General features: G+C 57.4%; 11 protein-coding genes across 11 annotated transcripts; 5 read left to right on the top strand and 6 right to left on the bottom strand.

The window, feature by feature from the left end:
- Positions 1-133: 133 nt before the first annotated feature.
- SPRG_13453 (hypothetical protein) lies at positions 134-715 on the top strand (the record flags this gene model as incomplete). Its single annotated transcript, XM_012353696.1, has 1 exon — positions 134-715. One exon carries the CDS (start codon positions 134-136, stop codon positions 713-715), a length of 582 nt encoding a protein of 193 aa, XP_012209086.1.
- Positions 716-1,357: 642 nt separating this feature from the next.
- On the top strand, positions 1,358-1,607 carry SPRG_13454 (hypothetical protein; the record flags this gene model as incomplete). Its single annotated transcript, XM_012353697.1, is given in 2 exon segments — positions 1,358-1,533; positions 1,538-1,607. Coding segments are annotated over 2 exon segments (246 nt in total).
- A 3,276-nt stretch (positions 1,608-4,883) lies between these two features.
- SPRG_13455 (hypothetical protein) lies at positions 4,884-7,103 on the top strand (the record flags this gene model as incomplete). The annotated part of the gene is made up of 3 exons (XM_012353698.1): positions 4,884-5,966; positions 6,037-6,743; positions 6,795-7,103. The coding sequence occupies exons 1-3, from the start codon at positions 4,895-4,897 to the stop codon at positions 7,101-7,103; spliced, it is 2,088 nt and encodes a 695-aa protein (XP_012209088.1). The 5' UTR covers positions 4,884-4,894.
- Positions 7,104-7,591: 488 nt separating this feature from the next.
- Positions 7,592-8,126, bottom strand: SPRG_13456 (hypothetical protein; the record flags this gene model as incomplete). Its single annotated transcript, XM_012353699.1, has 2 exons — positions 7,592-7,615; positions 7,689-8,126. The coding sequence occupies 2 exons, from the start codon at positions 8,124-8,126 to the stop codon at positions 7,592-7,594; spliced, it is 462 nt and encodes a 153-aa protein (XP_012209089.1).
- A 517-nt stretch (positions 8,127-8,643) lies between these two features.
- Positions 8,644-11,345, top strand: SPRG_13457 (hypothetical protein; the record flags this gene model as incomplete). The annotated part of the gene is made up of 3 exons (XM_012353700.1): positions 8,644-8,817; positions 8,873-9,999; positions 10,730-11,345. Exons 1-3 carry the CDS (start codon positions 8,668-8,670, stop codon positions 11,343-11,345), a joined length of 1,893 nt encoding a protein of 630 aa, XP_012209090.1. The 5' UTR covers positions 8,644-8,667.
- A 124-nt stretch (positions 11,346-11,469) lies between these two features.
- On the bottom strand, positions 11,470-12,153 carry SPRG_13458 (hypothetical protein; the record flags this gene model as incomplete). The annotated part of the gene is made up of 2 exons (XM_012353701.1): positions 11,470-11,479; positions 11,537-12,153. The coding sequence occupies 2 exons, from the start codon at positions 12,151-12,153 to the stop codon at positions 11,470-11,472; spliced, it is 627 nt and encodes a 208-aa protein (XP_012209091.1).
- Positions 12,154-12,726: 573 nt separating this feature from the next.
- On the top strand, positions 12,727-14,311 carry SPRG_13459 (hypothetical protein). Its single transcript, XM_012353702.1, has one exon. It carries the CDS (start codon positions 12,756-12,758, stop codon positions 14,304-14,306), a length of 1,551 nt encoding a protein of 516 aa, XP_012209092.1. The 5' UTR covers positions 12,727-12,755; the 3' UTR covers positions 14,307-14,311.
- Positions 14,312-14,996: 685 nt separating this feature from the next.
- SPRG_13460 (hypothetical protein) lies at positions 14,997-15,941 on the bottom strand (the record flags this gene model as incomplete). Its single annotated transcript, XM_012353703.1, has 8 exons — positions 14,997-15,134; positions 15,207-15,272; positions 15,321-15,412; positions 15,459-15,549; positions 15,602-15,646; positions 15,696-15,773; positions 15,819-15,890; positions 15,939-15,941. The coding sequence occupies 8 exons, from the start codon at positions 15,939-15,941 to the stop codon at positions 14,997-14,999; spliced, it is 585 nt and encodes a 194-aa protein (XP_012209093.1).
- A 996-nt stretch (positions 15,942-16,937) lies between these two features.
- On the bottom strand, positions 16,938-17,393 carry SPRG_13461 (hypothetical protein; the record flags this gene model as incomplete). Its single annotated transcript, XM_012353704.1, has 1 exon — positions 16,938-17,393. The coding sequence occupies one exon, from the start codon at positions 17,391-17,393 to the stop codon at positions 16,938-16,940; it is 456 nt and encodes a 151-aa protein (XP_012209094.1).
- Positions 17,394-19,597: 2,204 nt separating this feature from the next.
- Positions 19,598-20,052, bottom strand: SPRG_13462 (hypothetical protein; the record flags this gene model as incomplete). The annotated part of the gene is made up of 2 exons (XM_012353705.1): positions 19,598-19,846; positions 19,900-20,052. The coding sequence occupies 2 exons, from the start codon at positions 20,050-20,052 to the stop codon at positions 19,598-19,600; spliced, it is 402 nt and encodes a 133-aa protein (XP_012209095.1).
- Positions 20,053-22,778: 2,726 nt separating this feature from the next.
- SPRG_13463 (hypothetical protein) lies at positions 22,779-23,132 on the bottom strand (the record flags this gene model as incomplete). The annotated part of the gene is made up of 1 exon (XM_012353706.1): positions 22,779-23,132. The coding sequence occupies one exon, from the start codon at positions 23,130-23,132 to the stop codon at positions 22,779-22,781; it is 354 nt and encodes a 117-aa protein (XP_012209096.1).
- Positions 23,133-23,150: the final 18 nt, after the last annotated feature.

Consider the following 23,150-nt stretch of genomic DNA (forward strand, 5'->3'; position numbering starts at 1 on the left):
CATGGGAGCCGACACCCAAAGCTGGCTGTACTGCGGTAGAGACCGACATAATCTGGTCATCCCGCGGCGGCGCGTACAAGTACCGACCTCCTGCATTCACTTTTCAATTTGCCACCTCCATCCCACCACCAAAATGAAGCTTTTCGCTGTTGCTTTTGCCGCGCTTGCCGCCCTCGTCTCGGCGCAGCCCAGCTTTGACCCGGTCACCAACGCCTACCTCGTCGGGCTCTTCGAGTCGGCGGACGCCAAGGTCGACATGAAGGTCAACCCGTCCACCGAAGCGTACCTTGTGGGTCTCTTCGAAGCCTCGCAGGTGCTCACGTCCAAGTACATTTGCGGCGTGATTGGCGAGGGCGTCTCGAAGGTCCAGCTCGTCTTCCCGGAAGGCACGAAGAAGATCGAGGTGGGGGCCACGGGCAAGGTCGAGTACTTTGTCGAGAGCGCTGTCGGAACCAAGGCCACGGCGTGCGACATTAGCGTCGCCGACCACGCGCCGGTGCGCCGCCAGCTTGAGGACGTGGACTATCTTTGGCCCATTTGGCCCAAGACGGTCAACGTCACGGGCATCTCGATCGAGGGCTCGCCGGCCGCGCCCAAGACTGTCTCGGCCGACTTGTCGGCCCATGGTGCGACGCTTGGTGTCACCATCACGCCCCCGTCGACGGCCGGCGCCCACGACGCCACGTTCAAGGTCGAGATGTTTGTTCTTGACTAAGACACCATCCATGTAATTGTACACCCGTTTTGACGTGTCGAGCTGTTTGAATCTGTCAAGAAGTTGTTCTGTCGGGTGCAAAGTGCAGAAGATACAGAGAAATATTGTGTTTATTCCCTTGGGAAAAAGTCTCGGTGCGGAGAGAGCGCTGGTCGACGCGATGCATTTGTTGATCCATTCCGGTTGGGTCATTCCAGCAACCAAAAGCGCGTGCGAACGCTGTCACGGTAGGTGAAACACTCGTCACATTCTAGTAGAAGGTTGAGCAGGGTATATACTACAAGTACATGTATGTCTCTCGGTCGTGGTCGTCCAGAATGCGACCGCCTTCGTGCTGCAACCAGATTGATTGACGTGGTGTTCGGACTTATATTCAACAGGAATACATGTCACGATCACCTAATACATTCTGGCCGCGACGCAATGCCATCTCGAGTTTGCCCTTCCGCTATCATGGTCAAAGCAGCGATGGTTGTGAGCGCCGTCCTTGCGCTTGCTGCTGCTACCTCGCCGGACCCGTTCCACTGCGGACCGCTTGTCTACCCGCTTGCTGGCCATGGCCATATATATCTGCGGTCGTTCATCCAGAACTGTACCAAAAGTCGTTCATTTTATACCCTTTTCACACTCGTCTTCCTGCCCATGTATCAGCCAACGCTATGGTCCAAGCTCGCGACCGACGTGCACCAGCTCATGCAAAGCACCTACGCGGCACCGCCGGCAAGTAATGTGTGTCCGTCGCAGCTCGAGACCCGCAACGCTGGCTTGGACGGCTTTTCGATTACGAGCAATAAAGCGGATCCAACAACCAACGCGGCGTAGAGCTGGGGCGACGGTCTTCGTGCCGCCCAAAAACTCCCGCGACGTGGCTCTCATGCCCACGACGTTCTGAACGACGCCGCCGATCGATCGATTTGCGGCTCCTTGTAACCAGACGCTGGCCAACAAGACTTTGATTCTCCACAACGTCCACGACCCGACCGTGGTCGCTGCGCAGCCCATGGACTGCGTCTTTGGCGCCAACAACTCGGTCTTGGTGGTCCGCGCCGTAGCCCAGCGCGTGCGTCCACGACATTGCAACTGTGTACTCTGCCGACAAGAACGGTTTGCAAGGTCGACCACAGACCGTTTGCAGCACCGTTGGCGCTTTCGGCCCTTGTTCTCGCTGCGCAAGAGGTGTCGGCAATCGTTCACAAGGCGCATCCATCCTGCCTCCGCCTGCCTAAATCAAGTCCCTCAACCGAGTACACACAACGAAGAAAGTCCGACATTCTTATTTAGCATAGTTTATATCTATAGTAATAGAAGACCCACTTCAACAACAAGGCGCATCCGGGTCGCAAGTGAAGAAGAATATTCTGATACTTTGCGGTATGTCATGCGAGGGGAGTGTCATTGTGGATGGATTCAGGAATGAAAGAATATGTCCGTGTACTTCGAGTAGACTACAACGTCGATCAAGACGGGATTCGCTACCTCTGGCTTGAGTTCCTGGTCTAGTCAGGCGTGACCAAAACGCCTTGTGCTCTAACAGCCCAGTACACGCGCTCGGTTGACCACGGTGTCGACCACCATCACGGCATCAGTAGCGCAGCCTCGTGCAAGAGCCCGATCTCTTCCAGCTTCTAGCACAGCATGGAGGAGTTGCGCCGAATCGCGCTCCTATCCCCGCCAGGACAGAATCGTCTACCACCGAGTGAACACGACGGTCTAGAATATCTTGCTTCGATTGTCGAGAGAGAAACGATTTTCAAAACAGCAATAAATACGTCCCGCAGCCATTTTGGCGTCCGAGAAGGCGGGTGCTGCTGCCATCTGGGCGTGTTGATCCGCTCGTCGTGGCCTTGCTGTCACCCAATGTGGCTCTGAGACAGCTCTTCAACGCTACACGACGACGTCTCGCACGGTAAAACGGTCGCAACTGATCTGCATGGCAGATGTTTTGTTCTAGCAAACATCTGCAGACGCAACGTGCGGCTAGAAATGCAGATCGGGCCTGCCACCATAGTGTCTCGACGGCCACACACGTCGCAGCGCCCGGTTTTTCGTTGCGTCTCGACAAGTTCCATTGCTCTCTCTTGTTCCCTTTCGCACGACCAAAAGTGCGTTCAAAACGCAAGGTTTTCAGTGGCGGCAGAGCATGGATTGATGATCGATCAATGGGCTCGGTCGGCCGTATTCTACCACGTGCTTGCAGCGATCGGCCGCGCTCGTATGGATCGGCAGCGTATCGACCCCCGACTAGTATCAACGACACTTCTGCTGCGTTTCGCCGAATCTCCGTGCCCCTCCTCCTTTTCGCCCTCAAATCCGGCGGAACGATGTGGCTCTACGGCCCCTTTTTCTCGAAAACGACGACCAAGTAGCTTCTATCGAGTGTATGTGGGCATGCAGTCGCCGCTTCACATCGCCATCGCGAGATGTACATCTGGATGCTTGTATGGTAACTACTTGCATCAAGTACTCGCAGCATCCTCGATCGGTCGTCAACTTCAAAGATGTCTAGTAAACGATGCTGCTGCTTGTACGCATCCATGGCTTGCGCACTCGACACCCGCCCCGATCGTTGAAAAATAGCACGTCACTGGAACGCTGCCATTTATCCGGACGGCAGGTGGCAGTACGATCAAGCTCGCTAGTTTCCACTGCTCACAACGGTCCATATAAGTGCTCAATGCAAGGGCATAACGAGCTATTCCCTTGATGAAACGATTGCATCACCGCCGCCGTTGGCACTACGCCTAATACACCAACGTGGCAAGCACGGCCGCTTGAAAGTACCTAGGATCCTATTTTGGCACGCCAGCTTGAAGATTCATTCGGGAGCGAGCCCAGATTCGACCCTCATGTAATCCACCTATGCCGGTCAGTCCAAGGTGCCTTGCCACCACAAGCACCTTCGCGTGCCCGTTCGGCGACGTTCGGCGAATGATATCTGCGCGGGCTGTCTGATCCCGCTACGTCACAACGCCCACAAAAACGTCGAACCTTCCGCAGTAGCTTTTCATAATAAAGAACATGATGTGGCGTATGCCGAATGGATGGTCCAGGCGCGATCGTGCGGTGGCGGATGGTCGAGGGCGTCGAGGGTCGAAGCGGCGACCTGCAGCACTCGTGGTGTATAGACACGCAAACAACTGCAGCGCGCTGCGACGGACGCGGTTACCAATCGCACGCCGCCGTCCTCGATGGGCGACGAAGCTACTCGCTTCGCGTCCAACAGTCTGCAAGGGAAAGGCCAGCAGCCGTGTTCCGATCCGGATACGGGCAAGAAATCCACCCGCAGGATATCGGCGCGTTCTTTTATTCCATTTAAAAAACCTACAAAATTATAAAAGAAGATCGCAATCTGAACGTGGGGCCACGAGCCCCCGCCCTGTCTCTGCTGCACCGAAGTCGCCGCTGTGGCGTCCATCACGCTACATATACACCAAAAATGCGCACGTGGAACGGTTTTGGTGCTTGAAGAAGCGTTTTCAACCAACGCGCCTGTTCGGGAACGTTCGCCGGACGCGGTGGCAGGATAGCAGCTACGAGCTTGTGCGTAGCTGCGTAGAGGCCCCGCCTTACGCACCAGCTTACCGACGATCAAAGAGAGGCTTGGTTGTTGCAGTGTAGTGTAACTCACCCTGCCAAGTCCGTCGCCAGGATTTGCCACGCGCCGCGTAGAAAAGCCAACTTACTTTTCCTTTTCGATGGCGAGTCGACAGCGTGGACAAGAGCTTGTTGCCACTGGTCGAGCGACTACTGGTTGTCGCAGTTCTGATGGTCCATTCGCATCGTGTTTATACTCGAGCAGCCCCATGCGGCGCGGTAGTCACCGCATGAGGTTGCCGTTACGCTTGGCGAGGTTGCAGTTCAGGTTGCAGTTGGCTCAATCGCTTTGCCTTTCCATGCGTAGCTTGAAGCTCGCGCGCTGCCCTCTCCCAGGGCGTGCGCTGGTCACCGCGGTCGCCACCTCGCGACACGCCCATTGCATTACGTCGCGGGCCTGTTTTATACCGCGGGTTTCAAAAAAGAAAAAAAGATGGATTAAAAGAATTGTGTCGCTGTTTTTTAATCTCGCGTGTGGCGTTAAAGAACGCGGGTCGGTTCAACGTCGTGGTATCCGGATGAAAGATTCGATATTTTTTCAGTTTGGGGCAAAGATCGCACCAGTTTGTGATTTCGCCCGTAGCCATGAAGTGGACCGTGCTGGCTGCGACGCTCAGCCTGGCCCTCGCGGCCGCCACCGACGACAGCGACAAGCACAAGCCGGCGCCCACGAAGGCGCATGCGGCGCCCAAGGCCACGGCGCCGACGTCGCCGGCGGGCATCCAATTCCGCGACTTTGTCGCCCATGACGACACCCAGACGTGCTCGCAGGACATCCACTCGACGCCGTTCAACGTGCAAGTGCGTGGCACGAACCTCGGTGGCTGGCTCGTCCTCGAGCCATGGATCACGCCGACGCTCTTTTACCAGTTCCTCGGCACGCAGGAGCGGTTTGGCGACCAAGCGCCCGAGAAGACGGCGATGGACCAGTACACGTTTTGCACGGCCTTGGGCAAGGAAGAGGCCAACCGCCAATTGCGCATCCATTGGAACAACTGGGTCACGGAGGCCGACATCAAGGAGATGGCGTCGTTTGGCGTCAACTCGCTGCGCATCCCGGTCGGCGACTGGATGTTTGTGCCGTACGAGCCGTACATTGGCTGCACGGACGGCTCGATCGAGCAGCTCGACCGCGTCCTCGACCTCTGCGACAAGTACAACATCAACGTGCTCATCGACATCCACGGCCACATTGGGTCCCAAAACGGCTTTGACAACAGCGGCAAGACGCACCAGGTCAAGTGGACGTCGCTTGCGAGCACGCAGCCCGTGGGCACGACCACGTTTGAGCACTGGCCGATCCGGTACGCCGAGTGGGCCGGCACGTTTGACCCGATCCACCACAACTACTCGTCGATCAACTATGCCAACCTGAACCAGTCGCTCACGGTCGTCAACAAGATTGTGACGCGGTACGCCAACCACCCGGCGATCCTCGGGCTGCAGCCGGTCAACGAGCCGTGGGAGCTCACGCCCATTGACGTGCTCAAGAACTTTTACTGGGACTCGTACAAGGTGACCAAGTCGCTCGCGCCGTCGTGGAAGTTTGTCGTCCACGACTCGTTCCGCTTTGGCTTGAGCTACTGGTCGCAGTTTATGAAGGGCTGCCCGGACATTGCGCTCGACACGCACATTTACCAAGCGTGGATGAACCCTGGTACGCGCTTCGATCCTCGCTCTGCTTTTCATTGATTCCTTGTGTATTGATGCAAATGGGATGCATGTAGGCAGCGCCGAAGACTTCAACTCGAACGCGTGCCAGCAAAAGTACACGATCTCGGACATGGAGAACGCGCTCATGCCCGTCATTGTCGGCGAGTGGTCGGTCGCGACCGACAACTGTGCCATGTGGCTCAACGGCTTCAACGACAACCTCCCGGGCTTTCCCAAGGTCATGTGCACCTACCAAAAGTGCCCCGTCGACTCGACGTACCTCGGCTACGGCTTCCCCGGCACGCCGCTCGACGTGACCAAGCCGATCCAGGGGCCGTATGGCACCGGCACCTCGGGCCCGTCGTTTGGCTACTGCCCGGTCAACAGCCAGACCTCGTTCGACGAGGACCACCTCGCGTTCACGACCAACATGGTCCGGAAGAAGCTCAACGCGTTCCAGGTCGGCCACGGCTGGTACTTTTGGAACTTCAAGACGGAGCTCGACATGACGTGGAACTTTATCCAGCTCTGCCGGCTCGGCGCGTTCCCCAAGAACGTCAGCAACTACGAGCCGGGCGAGGTCGACAATGCGTGCCTCGCAGAGGACAAGGGCGAGTTTGTGTGCCAGGCCAAGCGCGGCGTCAAGGCCTTTGAGCTCGAGAACGGCCTCAAGTACGCGTGCAACTGCCCCGGCGTCGACTGCAAGGACATTGAGACCAAGTATGCGACCTTGATCGAGCGCTGCGACTACGCGTACAACGCCTACTGGCACCTCGAGCGAGTACGTCTCCTGACATGATGGAGCGATCGAGGCTCAGATAAGTCGATGTAGACCAAGGGCGCGACGTGCGATTTCGGTGGCTCGGCCCATCTGATTTCGATCCCATCCAACGTCTCGTACGCGACCGTCGACTCGATTACGTCGGCCGACCTCGCCCATGCGACGTGGAACACGGTGATGGCGTCCGGCGGCTTCATCCTCGGCGGCATCGTCGGCGTCGGCTTGACGGTGCTGCTGCTCACGATGCACCGCAAGAACGCGGCGCGCAAGATGTACTATGGCCGCAACCCGTCCGACATGGTGCTCATGGGCGACCGCGCCAACGGCGAAGAGCGCACGCCGCTCGTCTCCAAGTTTTAAGCTCTTTTTATCGTCTTTGCATCCTCCATGTCTTGTCGTGCGAGGAGGAGAGCGAGCGTCGTCTTGCGTTGGAAGGCGAGAGGCGTGCGAGGAATGGCAGCGACATGGTACCAACGATGGCGCAATCCAGCAGTGGTGAGAACGCTGTCATTGGCACCATCAGAAGAGACATCAGATGATCGGTGGACTTGACGTCCTTGCATTGTGCACCGCCCTGGGTCGTTGCGGCTGCCGACACCCCTGCGATGATGGGACATGGATGGATGCCAACAGTCTCGAGCCAACGTGGTGGCAATGATACCAACAATGCCCGAGGGAAAGCGAAGAAGGAGGCGGCACCTGCGAGGCTTGAACCCTGTACCTCCTGCGTTCGATGCAGGAAGCATCGAACGGCGACACGGGGTTGATGCGATTCCATCGCGACACCAACGTGCATCGACGAACGCTGTGGCGTGCTATGCTTGGTAGCCCAATCCAGCGCTGGTGCCCTACACGTGGCAGCACGGCAGCGGCTTGCAGTGATACATATATATGGACGCATCGATGGGGTTCATTGCGGTGGCAATACATCTCACGAGCGTCGACGTAGAGGGCCTGGTAGAGGAGGTAGGCGTAGCGCGCGAGGACGTAGTAGCCGGGCACGGTCGCGAGAAAGATGAGCGGGCGCGGGCCGGCCTGCGTGACGCCGCCGGCATGCGCCAGGATCGGGTACAAGAGGCGGATGGCCACGTACACGTACCCGAGCTCGATCTCGTTGCCTGTCACGAGCGCATTCGCCCAGAAGAGCGAGAGGAAGACGCCTTGCCACTCGACAAAGTTGCCCACGGAGCGGTCGGCCGCGATCAGCACGTCGCTCGTGTACCGGTTGTAGCGCTCCTTCGTGCTGGTCGCGGCCTTGAGCGCCTTGAAGGCCCGGATCGACCGGACCTTCCCGACGACTTGGATGAGGATGTTGAAGAGGAACGCGCCGGCGTACGCAAGCGTCACCTTGGCGGCCGCGGGCGGGACGACGACCGTGACCATGTTCCGGCGACTTGGCAACTGGTGCAAGCCACGATCAGATTTTGGGTTGCGTGTTCTTAGACAGACATCCATCAAGGCTCGAGACTGCGGTTGAGCTGTGCACGTGGCGACTGTGGCCGAGTGTGCGGCGCATGCTGCTCAGCCTGCAGTAATGTGCAGTGCTCTAGTGTCGTGTATGCCAATCGTAAGGTTGTAGTGGTCTCCTGCTAGCATTACGATGGCACCAGCATCAGCATCCAGAGAATGCCATTTCTCGCAGAGAGCCATGAGAGCAGCATGCGCATGTAGCGTACTCAAGCTGCCCTCCAAAGCACTGCAATCACAGTCGTTCTATGAGCATGCACTGTTTGCTCGACGCCGAGCCTGCTAGCGAGGCGAGTGCTGCACGATGCAAGAAGTCGTCGACGCTAGGTGGCGTGATTTTAGCCACACTCATTTGCCGGCGTGCAGATTCGTCTTGCGAATTGTATTGCTCATCGTATGATGGCTCGGGTTGGATTCCCAATCATCCGGATAATCCGCCTCGAACCGGAAAGATTCGATGACCGGCGCCGACGGGCTCGATGGCGGCTGGGACACCTTCCTCGATGGCCTCGCGATGAGCGAGCTCGATGCGCTCTGCTGCGCGCCGATCCAGACCAAGGTCGAGACGCGCTGGGAGCGTCGGAAGCGGCGCGAGCTCGCGGCCACGGTCGGCCATGGTCCTCGGCCTTGCGATGCTCATGCCGCCTCTTCTCTGTGCATAGACCGAGCGCGCGTATCGGTACGTGGCGCTGCGTGCCAAGCCACCGATGGCCATCTTCACGTCCGAAGTTCCGTACCCGCTGCCGCCGTCGGCCGGCAAGGCGCAGGCGACGTGGACGGGCTACCGGCGGTCCGTCTCGACGACGTCGTCGACGCTCCTGCACCTCGCCAACGAGACGATCGTGGATGACTTTTACACGCACGTCTTGGCCGCGCACGAAGCAACGCTCGCGTGTGCGACGGCCGATGCAGTGCACCTCGTGTCGGCCTCGGGCCAGCGCGCTCGGCACGCCGTGCAACACCCATCGTCGCTCGCAGCACTCGGCTCGATTGCATGGCTCTCGCCCACGCAGCTTGCACTCGGCGCGAGCAACGGCGCCTTGTACCGCTACGACCTCCCGACAAATGTGTGTCTCGATGTCGTCGCACAGGCGCACGGCGACCGCATCGACGTCATCGCGAGCCATGGCACCGGGTGCTACACGGGTGCGCGCGATGGTGCGATCGCGCACTGGGACTTTCGCCTACCGCATCCGCGATTGCATGTACGCACCGACCACTCGCAAGGCGTGTGCGGCCTCGCGCTCTCCGCCGACGGTACGCGGCTCGCGTCCGGCGGCAACGACAACCTCGTGTGCCTCTTCGACACGCGGCAAGCGCGCGTCGAGCACCTTCTGCAAGGCCACAGCGCCGCGATCAAGGCGCTGGCGTGGAGCCCGCACGAGCGCTGCGTCCTCGCGACCGGTGGCGGGCTCGCCGACAAGAGCCTCAAGTGCTGGCACGCCTACACGGGCGCGCTTCTCTGCTCTGCGCCCACGCACGGTCAAGTGTCGGCGCTGCTCTGGCCGGTAAACCAAAAGCACGAGATCGTGACGGTCGGTGGGTTTGGCGCGGACGCCGTCCAGCTCTGGAGCTACCCGTCGGGAAAGCGCGTGACGAGCGTGCCGGCGCCGTCGAAAGGGCGGCTTCTCGACGGTGCGCTGCTCAGCGACCACGTCGTGACGCTGAGTGCCGATGGGACGCTGCAGCAGTACGAGATTGCGCTCGACCGAAAGCGCCGGTCGCCTCCGTCCGAGACCGGGACGCCCGACACACCGGACGAGCGTCAACGCCGTCGCCGCCTCCGCATGTTGTGAAGGATCCTCGTAGTGAAGAAGGAGTTTACTTTACATGTTTTGTCTCAAGAAGACTCGTCAAGGAGCAGCCTCGACGCAAGCGTGTCAATGTCAAAGCATTGTCGAAGTGGCTGGCTCGACAGCAGGACACAGGCGAGGTGTTCTGGGCGGCGTCCAACTTGAACCACGTCCAAGATGAGGAGCTCATGTGCAGATCCAACACACCTGTAGTCCATAGCTGGCAATGCTATCAGGTTGACCCTGCTGCTATCTGCATGCTCAGCTACGCTGTATCGCAAGCGGTTAGCTCAACCACCCGCAACAACCGCCCTCCGATCCCAATGGGTCGATCTTCTGAGTTGCTGCTGCGTTTTCCACCACACAATGCGCACCTTGGTATACACTGTAGGAGGCGTAGCCGTGCATACTGCTGTACCGTAGTAGCTCTACTAGCTCCATCACGCCCATGGTGCTGTAATCTACGGTACAGTGATCGGCCAAGCGCGTGGTGTCGCTTGTTGCATCGGAAAGAAGCCAGTGACAGCTTGGCGCCAAGAAGCAGCCAATCAGCACCGGATATAGCTGGTAATCACGTTTGATTGGCTATAATGGGCCTATCCCGTTTGAAATCCATTTCGGCCAATGGCCTTGCGCCAGCCTGTAGCATCTGGGCAAGCGAGGACGGCGGCGCCACGAAGGCGCTGTATCAAGCCACTCTGCGATTCGCCGCATACTACGCCGTAGTACGATGCAGCTTGTGACCGACTACCTCGTCAGCAGCTCGATGGAGCAGCTCCTCTCGCTGCGCGCGTCGGCCCGCCTCCTCTTTGCGTGCCTCGCGGTCAACATGCTGCTACAGGCGTTCTTCATCTCGTACAAACTCATCGACACGGTCGATGCGTCGACGTGGAGCTCAACGGCGCTGGTCTCGCTCGTCATTTGCTACACGGCATGGATCGTCATCTCGGCCATCGGCGGTGTCTGCGGGCTCTACTCGACGCACTACCACCACACGCAGTCCGCGCACCTCTGTCTTGGCGCGTGGGTGCTGCTCGTCGGCTTCCAACTGCTCGAAGGCGCCATTGCCATCTTTTACCTCTCGCCCGAGGCCGAGCTGGGTCCTGAGACGCGCCGCATGCTTGCCTTCAACACGGCGGCGCTCATTGCGATCGAGGTGCTCTTCATTATCTTCATCCTTGGCTACATCCAGCTGCTCGAGTATTGCGCGCCGTTCGACTACAACACGATCCTCGACCACGACAACATGCATCTCATGGCGTCGACCGAGTGCGCGTCGCCCAAAGTGCTCGTGCCATTGCAGGACATGCCGACCACCTACGGCACGGCCAGTCATGTCTAACGGAGCTTGACCTCTGTATTTTCTTGTAAACATAACAAATGACAATATCTTCCCCCAGAAACGTAATGTGAGCACTAGCCCAATGAAACGACCGTGACGGCGGTCTGTACGAGTGGCAGAATGCCTATGGTTCGCTACGCACCAGTCGATGCACCGCTCGATTCGAGCCCAAGATGGTGCCTTTGCGGAACCGGGCGTGGTCCAGTGGCAGCCACACGGCAGGTAGGCCCGCCTCGGGAGGTCGATAGTACGTCTGTACTCCGTCCTTGGCCACCACGCACGTCAGGCATTGCATGTGCACGGGGCCATGCAGCGTCATGTAGTTGTGTTCGAGCGTCACGACATGGTAGACGCCATCCGTGCAGACGGAAGCCACATCCTGCACAAGGAGCTTCGATCGCTTGGGCAGCGGCAGCGACGCAAGGTACCGCGGGGTGTCGAGCTGCAAGCCGTGCGCGTTGAAGAACAAGAGGCACGTCGGCAAGCTCGCGTCGGGCAGCGCCTCTTTGTCTGCCTCGATCGCGTGCTCGACAAGAAAGGCTGTCAGCGCGTCGTTCGTCCAGTCGACCGCCGCCCCAAGCGCCTCCGCCGCGGCGTCCATTGCGCTCACGTAGCTGTCGCGCTGCATGGCCGCGCGCTCCCGGCGACGACGTGGACGTCCCTCGGACGCCGCGCCTTGCAAGGTCACGACGAATTCAATCGCATCAACATCGTCGCTGGACGCGCTGGGGCGATGCTTGCATGTGATATGCATCGTCTTCTTCTTGACGGGCCCGCCTGTGTTGATCGTAGCAGCCACGGGTGCCATTCTCTGATACGCAAGTATTGTTCAAGTGAAGGCATGGGCAGACGACCGTGGCTCGCCAACGGTGCGATCGGCAACTGGCTCGTCTCTCAACAGTACATTCGCATCTTGCCAGCAGCTCTTGTCAGCCCGGTCAGTTGGCCTCGTCGGTCTAAACACACCTTGGTCTATAAACGTCGTTTGCATTTCGAGTCGTTCGAGGCAGCTCTATTGTCCATCCGAGTGATATCACGAAGGTTGCAGTCTGTGAATAAAGAGGCGCCGAGCGTCATTGTTGTTGAATATCGAGATGAATGATGTTGGAATAAAACAGCAATTGTTGGCGAGTTTCAAAACACATACTTGCGTGTCTTTGATAGCCACGCGCGTTGGCATGCAGCCTCTCTAGACATAGAGAAAGCGCCCCTGAAACTATCACAGCGATTGGAGAAGGTTGCAAAAGTTTCGATTTGGGATCGACAAGCCTCACGCGCCAATGGCAAAGTGAGTGGCAATGTCAGAGTGATGGTCGTTTTGATTAAAAATGGCATATGCCACCTTCTGTTGGCTCGCAGCTCGACCACAAGTCCCTCATTACTTGCAGCCCCAGCACAGCTTACGACACCATGGCAGTGCTGCCGCCCACGTACCTCGGCGCGGTCATCGTGCTCTTCGTGCTCTTCCGACTGCGCCACATTGTGAGCCTCACGACGTTGCTCATGCACCGCGTGTCGTACTTTCTGCCGCCGTCCAACGCAGTGCTCGAGGCGCTCAACACGCCGCCGCCGCCCAAGAAGGCCAAGACGCCCAAGCCCGAGAAGACCGCGACCGAGCGCCTCGAGGCCATGAAGCTGCACATGACTGCGATCGAGACAGGGACGCTCTCGCACTGCCTCTACTTTGACTTGCTCGACACGATGGTGCTGCTGGGCGCCAGCGCCATGGTGGTCTTTTGGATCCAGCAAGGTGCCGACGCCTCGGCGCCCGACGCCAGCTACTACGTGCTCGTCGTTGCGCTGTTGCTCAGTGTGCTCTTTCCCGTCCACGTCAAGTTTGGCCATGGTGTCTTTGGATCGTACGAAGCGCGGCTCGGGCTCGGCATCGGCGGCCTCGCACTCGTCGTTGCGTGCTTTTGCATCTACACGCCTGCAGGTGTCTTTGACTTTGACGTGGACGGGGCGAGCTCGTCGCTCGAGTATCGCGTTCAGCGTGTGTTCGCGGCGATCGCTGGCAACGCCACGACACCGGCGCCGCCGACGCGGTCAGTCTCCATCTACCTTGGCGGCAGCCTCGGGCTTCTCGCGGGTGTCATTACGTCGACGCAGTTTCTGCCCGCACTTCGCTTTGCGCGCATGTACCTCGACTTTATCTCGAGCCGCGCGATCAGCACGCGCTGGAAGCTCGTGCTCCACCTCAACCAGCTCCTCCCGCTGCTCGTCGCCGCCACGTTTGTTCGACCGTTCTACGCGCCGTTGCTGTCCGGCGCCGTCGTCTGCGACTCGGCCGATACCACGGTGTTTGCCACGGCACCGCGCGACTGCGGCGATGCGTGGATGAAAGAGTCGATGTTTCGGGACGTTCGCTTGAGCCTCGTTGTCCTCACGGCGCTGGTACGGCTCGCTTGCTTTCGGTCGCACTTGCAGTACTTTCTGCTCGAGCCCAAAGGCATCATCACGGGCATGCTCCTCCAGCGCGGCCGCATCGACACGTCCGCGCTCGTCGACAAACTCGTGGTTCCGTTCTCGTACATTCCGGTGGTGGCGCTGCAGTACCTCGCGCCGTGCCTCACCTACGTCTCGGCGGCCATGCTGCTCCAGCGCAAGGCCGGGCGGTGCTTTCACTGGATGGCGTGGCTCGACTTCATTGGGGTCGACAAATCGCTGGTGGCATGCGACGCCGCGACAGCACATGTGGCCTCGGCGCCAGCGTTTTTTCTGGCCGCCGGCACCGATTTAGACTTGCGAACGATCGTGACGGGGCTGCAAAACTATCCGATCGCGCTGCCCATCGTGTTTGAGACCGTCCTTGGCTTTGTGATCTTTTGGACGGCTTTCTCGTGGTTTGGCGTGTCGGTGACGGGCCTCTTGTACTGGCGCCGCGTCGGCACGCGCCAAGGCAGCGTCGAGCAAGAAGACGTCGTGACCAAGCACATGAAGCGCAAGCCCAAGACCATGTAGAGACGACGACCTCACAATCGAAGAGTGTGTGCTCTGTATGTGTCTGTCCTCGACACCACCGACGTCTCTTGGAAAACGCTACGGACCGGGTTGCAAGTTGGTGGTAGCTTGGCGGCGTTCGGAGTGGTGGGCGTTGACATTCAGAGGAAAGATCCATCCCGTCGTCGTGGGCTCATGCGCCGCGTCGGATCGCGATAAAGTCGGCCGACGTGCCAGGATGGGAAAGGCTTGCTTCCGACGGCCAAGGTGCAAGGTGCATGACGCCCCAAACATGGAGACATGCACGTCATTTGGGCGGAGCTGTCGAGTCTGCGCTGTCGAGTCTGGCACGTTGCATGCTCCACGCCATCTCGAGACGGGTTAGGTATAGCATGCGCCATTGCGAGGCCAAGGCCGAAGACGCCGTTCCAAGGTTGTGCTTGGCAGATGTGCCAGCTCCAGACACGCGGAGTGGAAGCTGTTGACGATGCAATCGGCCAACGTGCCTTCTCGCACGGCTCTCATGTATGTTGTCACCGTTGCACGATGCACCAGTGGCGATCAAGGTCGGCGAGAACGGGCGTGGACCACCCCAAGGTAGCGCTCGTCCGCGAGACCTTTGGCGCAGGCGATGCAGCCGCTTCATAGCACAATGCCATCATGCAAAAACGCGCTGCTATTACCAACGACAGCAGCAGATAGCGTGGAGAGTCAGTTGAACCCGACGTCCATGAGCTTGCGCGCGTGGCGCAGCTCGTGGTGCAAGCTGCGAAAGGTCGTTGCGTCGACGGCGAACGTTGTGGGCGTGGCCGCGTGCATGGTAAGGATGACATGCGCCGTCTTGAGGTTCTGTTCCAGAGACGCCCATGAGCATACAAGATGACGGCGACGACGATGCGCATGGGGAAAGGTCGCACGCACCTTGGCGTGGCGCGAGCCAAGGACGACGTCAACGTGGGCTTCCAATCGGCTGTACGCGCGGCCGAGCTACCAAGCAACACCATCAACATGAAGTCGGGAGTCGACGACGCGGACCTTCATGTTGGTGGCCGCGAGGTGGCGCCGAAGCGCGCCGTGCTGTTCGTTGTAGACGGACGCAAACGCTTTGGCCAAGTCGGCGGCAAAGCCTAGCCCATGTTGGGATGCATGGCGTAGAGTCGACGGGTCGTGTACCGAGCTGCTGGAGCTCCGTGGCGAGCGCAACCTCCTCTACGTTGTACTTGGTCGCATGCAAAAGGATCCACTTCAGCGCGACGATGATCGCCTGTGATATGTATGGCATTGCTGCACGTGTGCAACGAGAGCAGTGTCGCTACCTGGCTGTCAAACTTGGTCACGGTGGGCATGAGCAGCGCCATGGCCTAAGCACCGACTTATGATGCACGACGAGACAAAAGCGAGGGTGCATACGTCGTCGAACGAGCCCTTGTCCATGACAGCGAAGGCTAGCAGCCGCGTGAGCTCGCAGAGATCCACAGCGCCTTGGCTCTACACGCAGATTGTCACGTTACCAGCGTGGCAGCATGCGCGCACCGCTTGGGCGACCACTGGAATCTCGGCGAGCAGCCAGGATGGAGGCTCTTGGTCGCCGCAGAAGCGGAATTTCTACGCGGACGCATGAGGTCGCGCTGGCAGAGCGCCTCGATGGCCCACCATCGTGGCCGAAAATCTTTTGATCCGAACTTCGAAGGCAGGGGCCGAGATTCTTTTTATACCAGGTTGCTTTATTGGATATATTTGTCAAGTGAAAGAGTATAAAAATGGAACTACTTGGTGTTTGTAAGCCGAAAGCGAAGTTTGACAACAGCTTCGAGGATCGCGTTGTTGCACTGTGTCACTGGCCTTTCGAGGGGCTTCATGCGGTGCTAAAGGACAATATTGTATACATGGGTGTCGCATAGGTTGTTTATAAAGTTGTAGTATTTCCTGGCGGTCCATTTGATGTTTTAAACCCCGAAAAAGAGGCTGACCGCTCCATTGCGCAGCCAACGAACGCGCACCCATCGAGATGGCATGGCAATCTCACGTCACGATTGCCCTGTTCGCTATTCAAATCGCACACTAGGGGAAATGAGTGGCTGTGATAACCACTGAACAATGGGCAAAGCTGGGTTGATGCGGTATTTCATGCTAAATGTTTTGTCGCCGCAAAAAATGTTTCCTGTATCAAGCTATCCTAGTGAACCGTTGCCATACATAATGGAAAGCATTGTTACAAAGCCTCAACAAGTAAATGAGTCGCTTTTCATACCATGCTTCGTAGAGCAATTACGGACAGGGTGGACGCTTTGGAGCTGGAACACGGCGCATTCGAGGGCGTAGCATGGCCATTTGAGGCACGCGCAAGTTCGATACTCGGTGCATTTAGGCGCCTCGCCTCGCTCGCCCCGCGGATCGTGAAGCCACATTATTGCACAGAAAAGAGAGAGGCATGGTGGCGCCACCCACTCGTTGTTTGGCCTTCCAGAAAACAGCGAGTTCGGCATCTCACTTCTTGTCTCGGTGGCGGACGCAGTCTCATCTCGTTCGATAGCACGACGCGTCGTTGTGAGACTCCATCGACAATACATATTATGTATTGTTTTTGCTTATCGTAAATATGGTACACAACTCGGTTACATCCAGACGACACATTGTCGTCATCGAAGCGTGTCATGCGTCCATTTCGCGGATAAAAAAGTCGAGGCAGTCTTCAAACGTCAGCGACGGCGTGTCGTCCGTGCCACTAGCCAACGGCCGCAAGTCGGCACTCGCTTCGAGCTTGAGGGGCGTGAGCGCCTCCAGTTCCATGGGATCGTCGTCGGGCAGACTTGCCATCTCGTCCTTGACGAGGCGCATCATGCAGCCGTTGCCGTCGTTGGACGGGCACCGCAGCTTGCGCACGAGCTTCTCGCGGTACTTTTGTGCATGTGTCTGCGCCTGGCGCGGGGTGCGCGTGCCAACGTGCGCTGCGATCGTCTTCCACGGGCCACTCGGGTACTTCTCCAAGGCGACGAGGAAGCGCTTGTGTTCGGCCGGCGACCACGCACCCGTGGCCGTCGTCGTCGTTAGCTTGGAGGTCCTGGGCTTGCGTGCCGGTACAGCCTTGAGCGGGAAGAAGTACATCATGGTATTTCCTGTCGATTGGCGTCTTCAATGCCAAAAGTGGAAATGATGTGATTTCTAATTTTTTCAATGTTTGCATAGAACGTCCATGTGGCCGCTGGTATACAAGGTCTCAGCAGGGTCGTGACATGTCCTGAAAACCGAGTCACTGGCATTTGGTGCGAGAGAGCCGGGCGAGGGGAGAAGGCAAAAGATTCGACGCGTGTGCACTGGCCTTTAAATTGCTCTATATTGGCACGGCGAATCTGCAAATGTCGCAACGCCCCTTTTGCCTCAGCATGTTGATGGGTGCGACCACCATGACCAGCAACTGGACCGCGTGCCGCCGTATACACTTTACGAGTACAGCGGAGGCTGGCAAAAATGTTTACTGGCATCCTACTTGCACCACACGAACGCGCCGCGATCAGCCATGCGTCGAGTCAACAGACTGAATTCGAATGGGCGTACGACTCACACTGCTTGTACGAATACGACCGTTGAAGCGTGACTCGGTCCATTCGTGACCGAGCCAAGAACGAGAGCATTAAAGACACACGCATAAAAACTCGAACGGCGGTCGTTCTTCTTGCGAGTCGATCGTGTTGTACATATAAATGCGACGCGGGAGCCACGAGCTCCTCGATGTTTATGGCGCCATAAACCTTCTGGTACGACACCCAGCACGTGTCTTGGCCACGTTGCACTGGCCACATGCCAACTGCATCTTTCCGTGATGCTAGCCGAGCATACGAATCGATATATAAAACGCAGTCGCTCAGGAACAAGCCGTCAAATCACCGTCGAGCGGCTGCGGACTGACGCCGAAGAAGTTTTTCAGTCAGTCATGCGCACCGACCGGTGTGTACAGAAGGTACTCACAACACATCCAATCTCCCAGCACGATTATCGACTTGTTGATTTTACAATGGACCGCTCTGGTCCTCCATCGTGTCATGGCGAAGTGGCGGCGACAAAGCGTCATTACTTCAACCATCCGTCCAGCCTTCTCTGGGTACCCTCAGTCCGTGGTTCCAAACAGATGCCGTGTTGCGCGCTTCCAGAAGCCATAATACCATGATCACGTCAAGCCCGATTCTTTTCTTGGATCTCTTTCCAGGGAGACGAAGACGCGCATGGTACGTTCTTTCGAACGCCAAAGGCTGTGGAATCGCACATCTCGGTGTCGGGAAATCGAGCTTCTTGCAAGGCGCCTCGTCACTCACTTTTTGTCCCGTCGGTGATGATTCCTTCTTAACGCTGGAGGTGCGGACTCGAGCCCCGTACGTGTTGTGCATTTCTTCTCTTTTCCGTTGGCGTTGGGATCTGTAGCACCAACTCGGTTCTCAACACTTCTTTGAGGTACAAAGACCGAACTAATACTTGGGGCAACAGCCGTGTTGGTGTCCGCATGCCAGTGGCGGGCGAGGCAGGCGCATGTGGTACGTACAGGCGCAGCAAGGAAGACAATTTTTGCCGCCCAGATAGACGCGATGAGCCGACAGTAGGCTATGATAGGCATATTGCTTTTAGCCAAGTCGATCCAAATTTGGTAGCCTGGTTTCCACCTGCCTTGCACGCTTTTACGCGCCGCAACGCTGTCTTGTGCTTTGTCTTGCCTGACGCCTCTGCAAGTGCCTTTTACAAGTCTTAAGGCGAATAGCTCTTTGTCTGAAACTACAAATTCGGAAATTGCTTTTTCACCTTGTACGATGGTCGAGTGGGGCACTCGACGATAAATTGATTGACCGCGATTCGCTATTGGGAAATGCGTGGGTACGGCCAACTCCTTGCTTCTATCTAAAACGCAAAACCTCAACTTCCTGGAGGTATCGGTACCTCGAGCTCTGCGCCTGGACCGTGTATGTTGTGTGCTTCACTTCTCGTTGCACGCTCGTGTCATCGTGTTCATTATGCACTGGCAATGACGGCGACTACCGGTATAACGCGACTCCACAGTTTGAATACACTGTACTCATCTCAATCAAAACCAACTCGGCCCCACAACGGTGGACGGGAAAGAAAGTCGTAGTAGAATCTGACACGAATGAGCCACTCGCAGTACGTCCAAACTACGCAGTGAACCCACTTGAACAATAGCACCTCCTACACCTCGCCCTCACTGAAAGAGGTACTAGTATCATTCTTTACATAGTTACATTGTCTGTTACGCCACCACACACCTAGAGGATTGCACTGGAGAGTTTTGTGCATCGCAGTGGTGCGTGTCATGCAAGCGTGTGGTAGAAAAAGGCCACGCACTCGTCCAGCGACGGCAAGGACTCGTCGTCCATGCTGTCTTCCGTCTTGATACGTGTCGCATCATTGCCGTCGGCAGTACTGCATGCGTTGCTGAACGGCAGCGGCTCGATGGCCAGCGATCCAATCTCGTGCTTGACGAGCGCCATGATACCGTGCTGGGCCATCGCGGCCGGCTCGTTGGACGTTGCGGCGAGGCGCATCTTGCGGAAGAGCTTCTCGCGGTATTTTGCGCGTGCGTTTGCGTTTGGCGCGCCGTGCGGGTGCCAACAAACGAAGCGATTGCTTTCCATGGGCCCTTGGGGTGCAGATCGAGCCCGATAAGGAACCGCTTGTGCTCGAGATCCGACCACGCGCCTTGGACGCGCGGCTTCTCGGCCTCGACCTTGACCGCGGCCGCGGGCGGCGGGCAAAAGTACATCATCGCAATGGAAGAAATTGCGAAATGAGTGGCAACCACGGCCGCGGGCGGCGGGCAAAAGTACATCATCGCAATGGAAGAAATTGCGAAATGAGTGGCAACCACGAATACACGCGACGACGGCGACGACACGGGACATGTCACCATGCGGGCGCGACACACGAACGAAGGATCCGAGGAAGATCCGGACACGGATCAGATTGCGCTGGTCAGTCCTTCTCGAACGGCAAACTGATGGCCATCGAGCCGAGGACCAGCGGGGAACTCGAATAATGCGGTGCAAATCACTACCACTTGAGTGGTGGTGGCTCGAGTTTCGTTTTCTTGTGCGGCGGTGCATTCGACGCAAAGACGTTGCATTTGCAGAAGCGCCCATTGGAAGAGGATTGCAACGCCCGCCTTACCTGGATGAGGACATCACATGGAGTCACAACATGATGGGCGATTGCGCCGTGCGTGCCGCTGTTTTATTCCTCCTCCTACGTGCCGGTCATTGGTTTACAAACCCTAAACGCGAACGCGCTGGATGTGATAACGAACTCGCAATGTAATTTGCAGTGGATCGTTGATGCGGTGTCGTTTCCAGGCAGAGTAATGGTCGCGACATGTGCGTGGCCCATCGAGTCAAGGACGCGTTGTCGTCTGTCTATGCGCTGGGTAGCGGAGGCGGCGGTAGGACCTTCACGGAATGACCAGAGGATGCGAAATGGCGCGTAAGAACCCCTTCGTGGATTTGTAAGCTCGGTTGACGATCGCGTGTGCCGTGAAAGATACAATCATCATCATTGATGGACAAGGTTGGGACATCGTTGCCTTTCTATCGCAGCACCATCTGTGCTGCGATCGATGAGAGTGATTGATGGATGATGAGCTGATGACTGGCGTTGCCGTGTGAGTGACTACACTGTATTCGACTCGCCAGAAGAAGGACGACCTGTGGTCGTTTTGCGACAGGAACATTTTTAAACTGGGTGGCCGTGGGCATTCTTTTTACCAAATCTGCGTAAATTGAATAAAAATACATGGACTTGGGTTTACTCGGTTGTGGCACGCGGTGGTGCGAGGTGGCATTTTCACATACTTCCCTCAACCTAGTACGCCTTCTAGCGCGCAAAAAACGTCTGCAAATATCATCTGACCTACCTTGCTAAACAGCCCCAAATACCCCGCTGAAAACATAAGTGGGTGGGTGGTTTTTCTCCAATTCCTGTTTGGTCGCACCGTCTCCCAATCCTACCAAGGTTTGCTGTTTCCCTTGCGCGACATCCTTGCATTATTACTGTAGCCCAAGTAGCGCATCTTTTGGATGAGTTGACCACGCTCGTGAACGCACGCGGCCAAGCACCTGAATCCCCTCGCGTTCAGGTAGTTGCACCATTGCCAGACTGTTTACAGTACCACATACGCACCCGCGTTCCAAGATGCATACTCGTATCATTCATCAAATCTTACAACCACGCCGCACTGTCTCGGGCAGGCGAAATGGTAGCAGTTTCTTTATCGGAATGGGAAGAACAGTAGGGTGCTCTCATGAGGAGGCGAGGCACGAAGCTGCCGCCACAGAGGGTCTTCAGAGACTGAACGGTAGAAAACGACATGGACTCGAGCGATTGGGACGGACCGGTATCGCAGCGTAAGCGACCGTTCTGGACATCGAGCTCACACAACAGTCAGTCAATCTAGTAGCTAGGTGGTGTTAGTCGAGAGACTCTGTTGTGCCTCCATGGCGTCGACTAAACGACTGGCAGACTGACTAGACTACCAAACGCACTATGCTGAGAGGAAAACTTCCCGTAGACTTTGAAGATGAAAAACGTTGGAGCGACTTCACGACATGACCGGGTGTTGCGCTGTCTTCGAGCGTGCAAAGATTTGGAGATCACAAACTCCACCATCTTCAACACAACAGCTACTGGCAGTCTCGCATGAACAACAGTGGTCTTGAATCCGAGCGCAGCGTCTCACGCTCTCTACAGCAGTCTATAGCCATGTGACCTCGGAGAAATAAAGCTTCTGCACCGCTTGATGATGGTTTCACATAGTACCCGATTGTTCTGCAGTGCAACCTCCAGTGGTGGACACCACCGCAGTCGCTGATGTCTCGTGACGACCTCGAGAAACTACGTCGCAGTTGACTTTGCCCAAAACGGGGCGATCGAAAGGATTGCCGTGGGTGGACCTCGCCCGAGGCCGCAAGCAACCGCAGGGGGCCACAGAGGAACACGACAAGCTCCCGCACCGACACCTGCATCGCCATGACCCGGCGAGCGGGTGAAGAAAAGGAAACCTGTTGTGGTGACGTATTCAGTAGGTCAAGTCTTTTCAAGATCTGCAACAACCGAGGCTTGAGCCGTTTTCAAGAAGTGGAAGCAGTTTTTCGCCAAAGACCGAGCGATCCAAAAGACCAGATCTACAAGCACTGTGGTTGTAGATCTGGTCTTCTGGATCCAGGCGCAGAGAGAAAAGCGAGTCTGAGCCATTTCCGAATTTGTAGTCAGACGTAAAGCTAACCCCTCTCGCCAATAACTGGCATGGCGGGCACCAACACCGTTGCTGCCCCCAGTCATTCGGTCTTGATTGAGGAAGTGCACGATGCCGCTGAATGCCACAACTTCACTTTGCGCTTACTTGGACAACAAGTACTGGACTCAGCATCAACATGTTCAAATACGTGGTAAAATAGTCGTTAGTTATTTATGGAATAGTTGTCAATAGATGATAATGTCGTCTTAGACGTGGCGGATCGGGTCGCCCTGCTTGGGCGTCTCGGGGATCGCATACGTCGCCTGCTGGGCCTCGCGCCGCTTGTGCTGCGTCAGCTCTCGAAACTGCACAAAGATGCCGAGGCCGCAGAGCACGATCGTGGCCGCGAGGTAGTACCACCACGAGCTCGGAATGTCGTAGACCCAGTCGCCACCCGCCGAGACGGTCGCCTGGAGGTTGCCCGCGTTCGGGTACCCGCCCGCAAAGAAGCCGATGCCCCACACCGTCGCGATCGCACCCACGACGCTCGACGCAAACACCAAGAACGGACGCTCGAGCTTCCACGCGAGCACGCCGAGAGCGAGGCCGAGCACGACCATGAGCACGATCAGCACCGT

The sequence above is a fragment of the Saprolegnia parasitica genome, assembly GCF_000151545.1.
Source record: "Saprolegnia parasitica CBS 223.65 unplaced genomic scaffold supercont2.131, whole genome shotgun sequence".
Taxonomy (NCBI): Eukaryota; Oomycota; class Saprolegniomycetes; order Saprolegniales; family Saprolegniaceae; genus Saprolegnia; species Saprolegnia parasitica.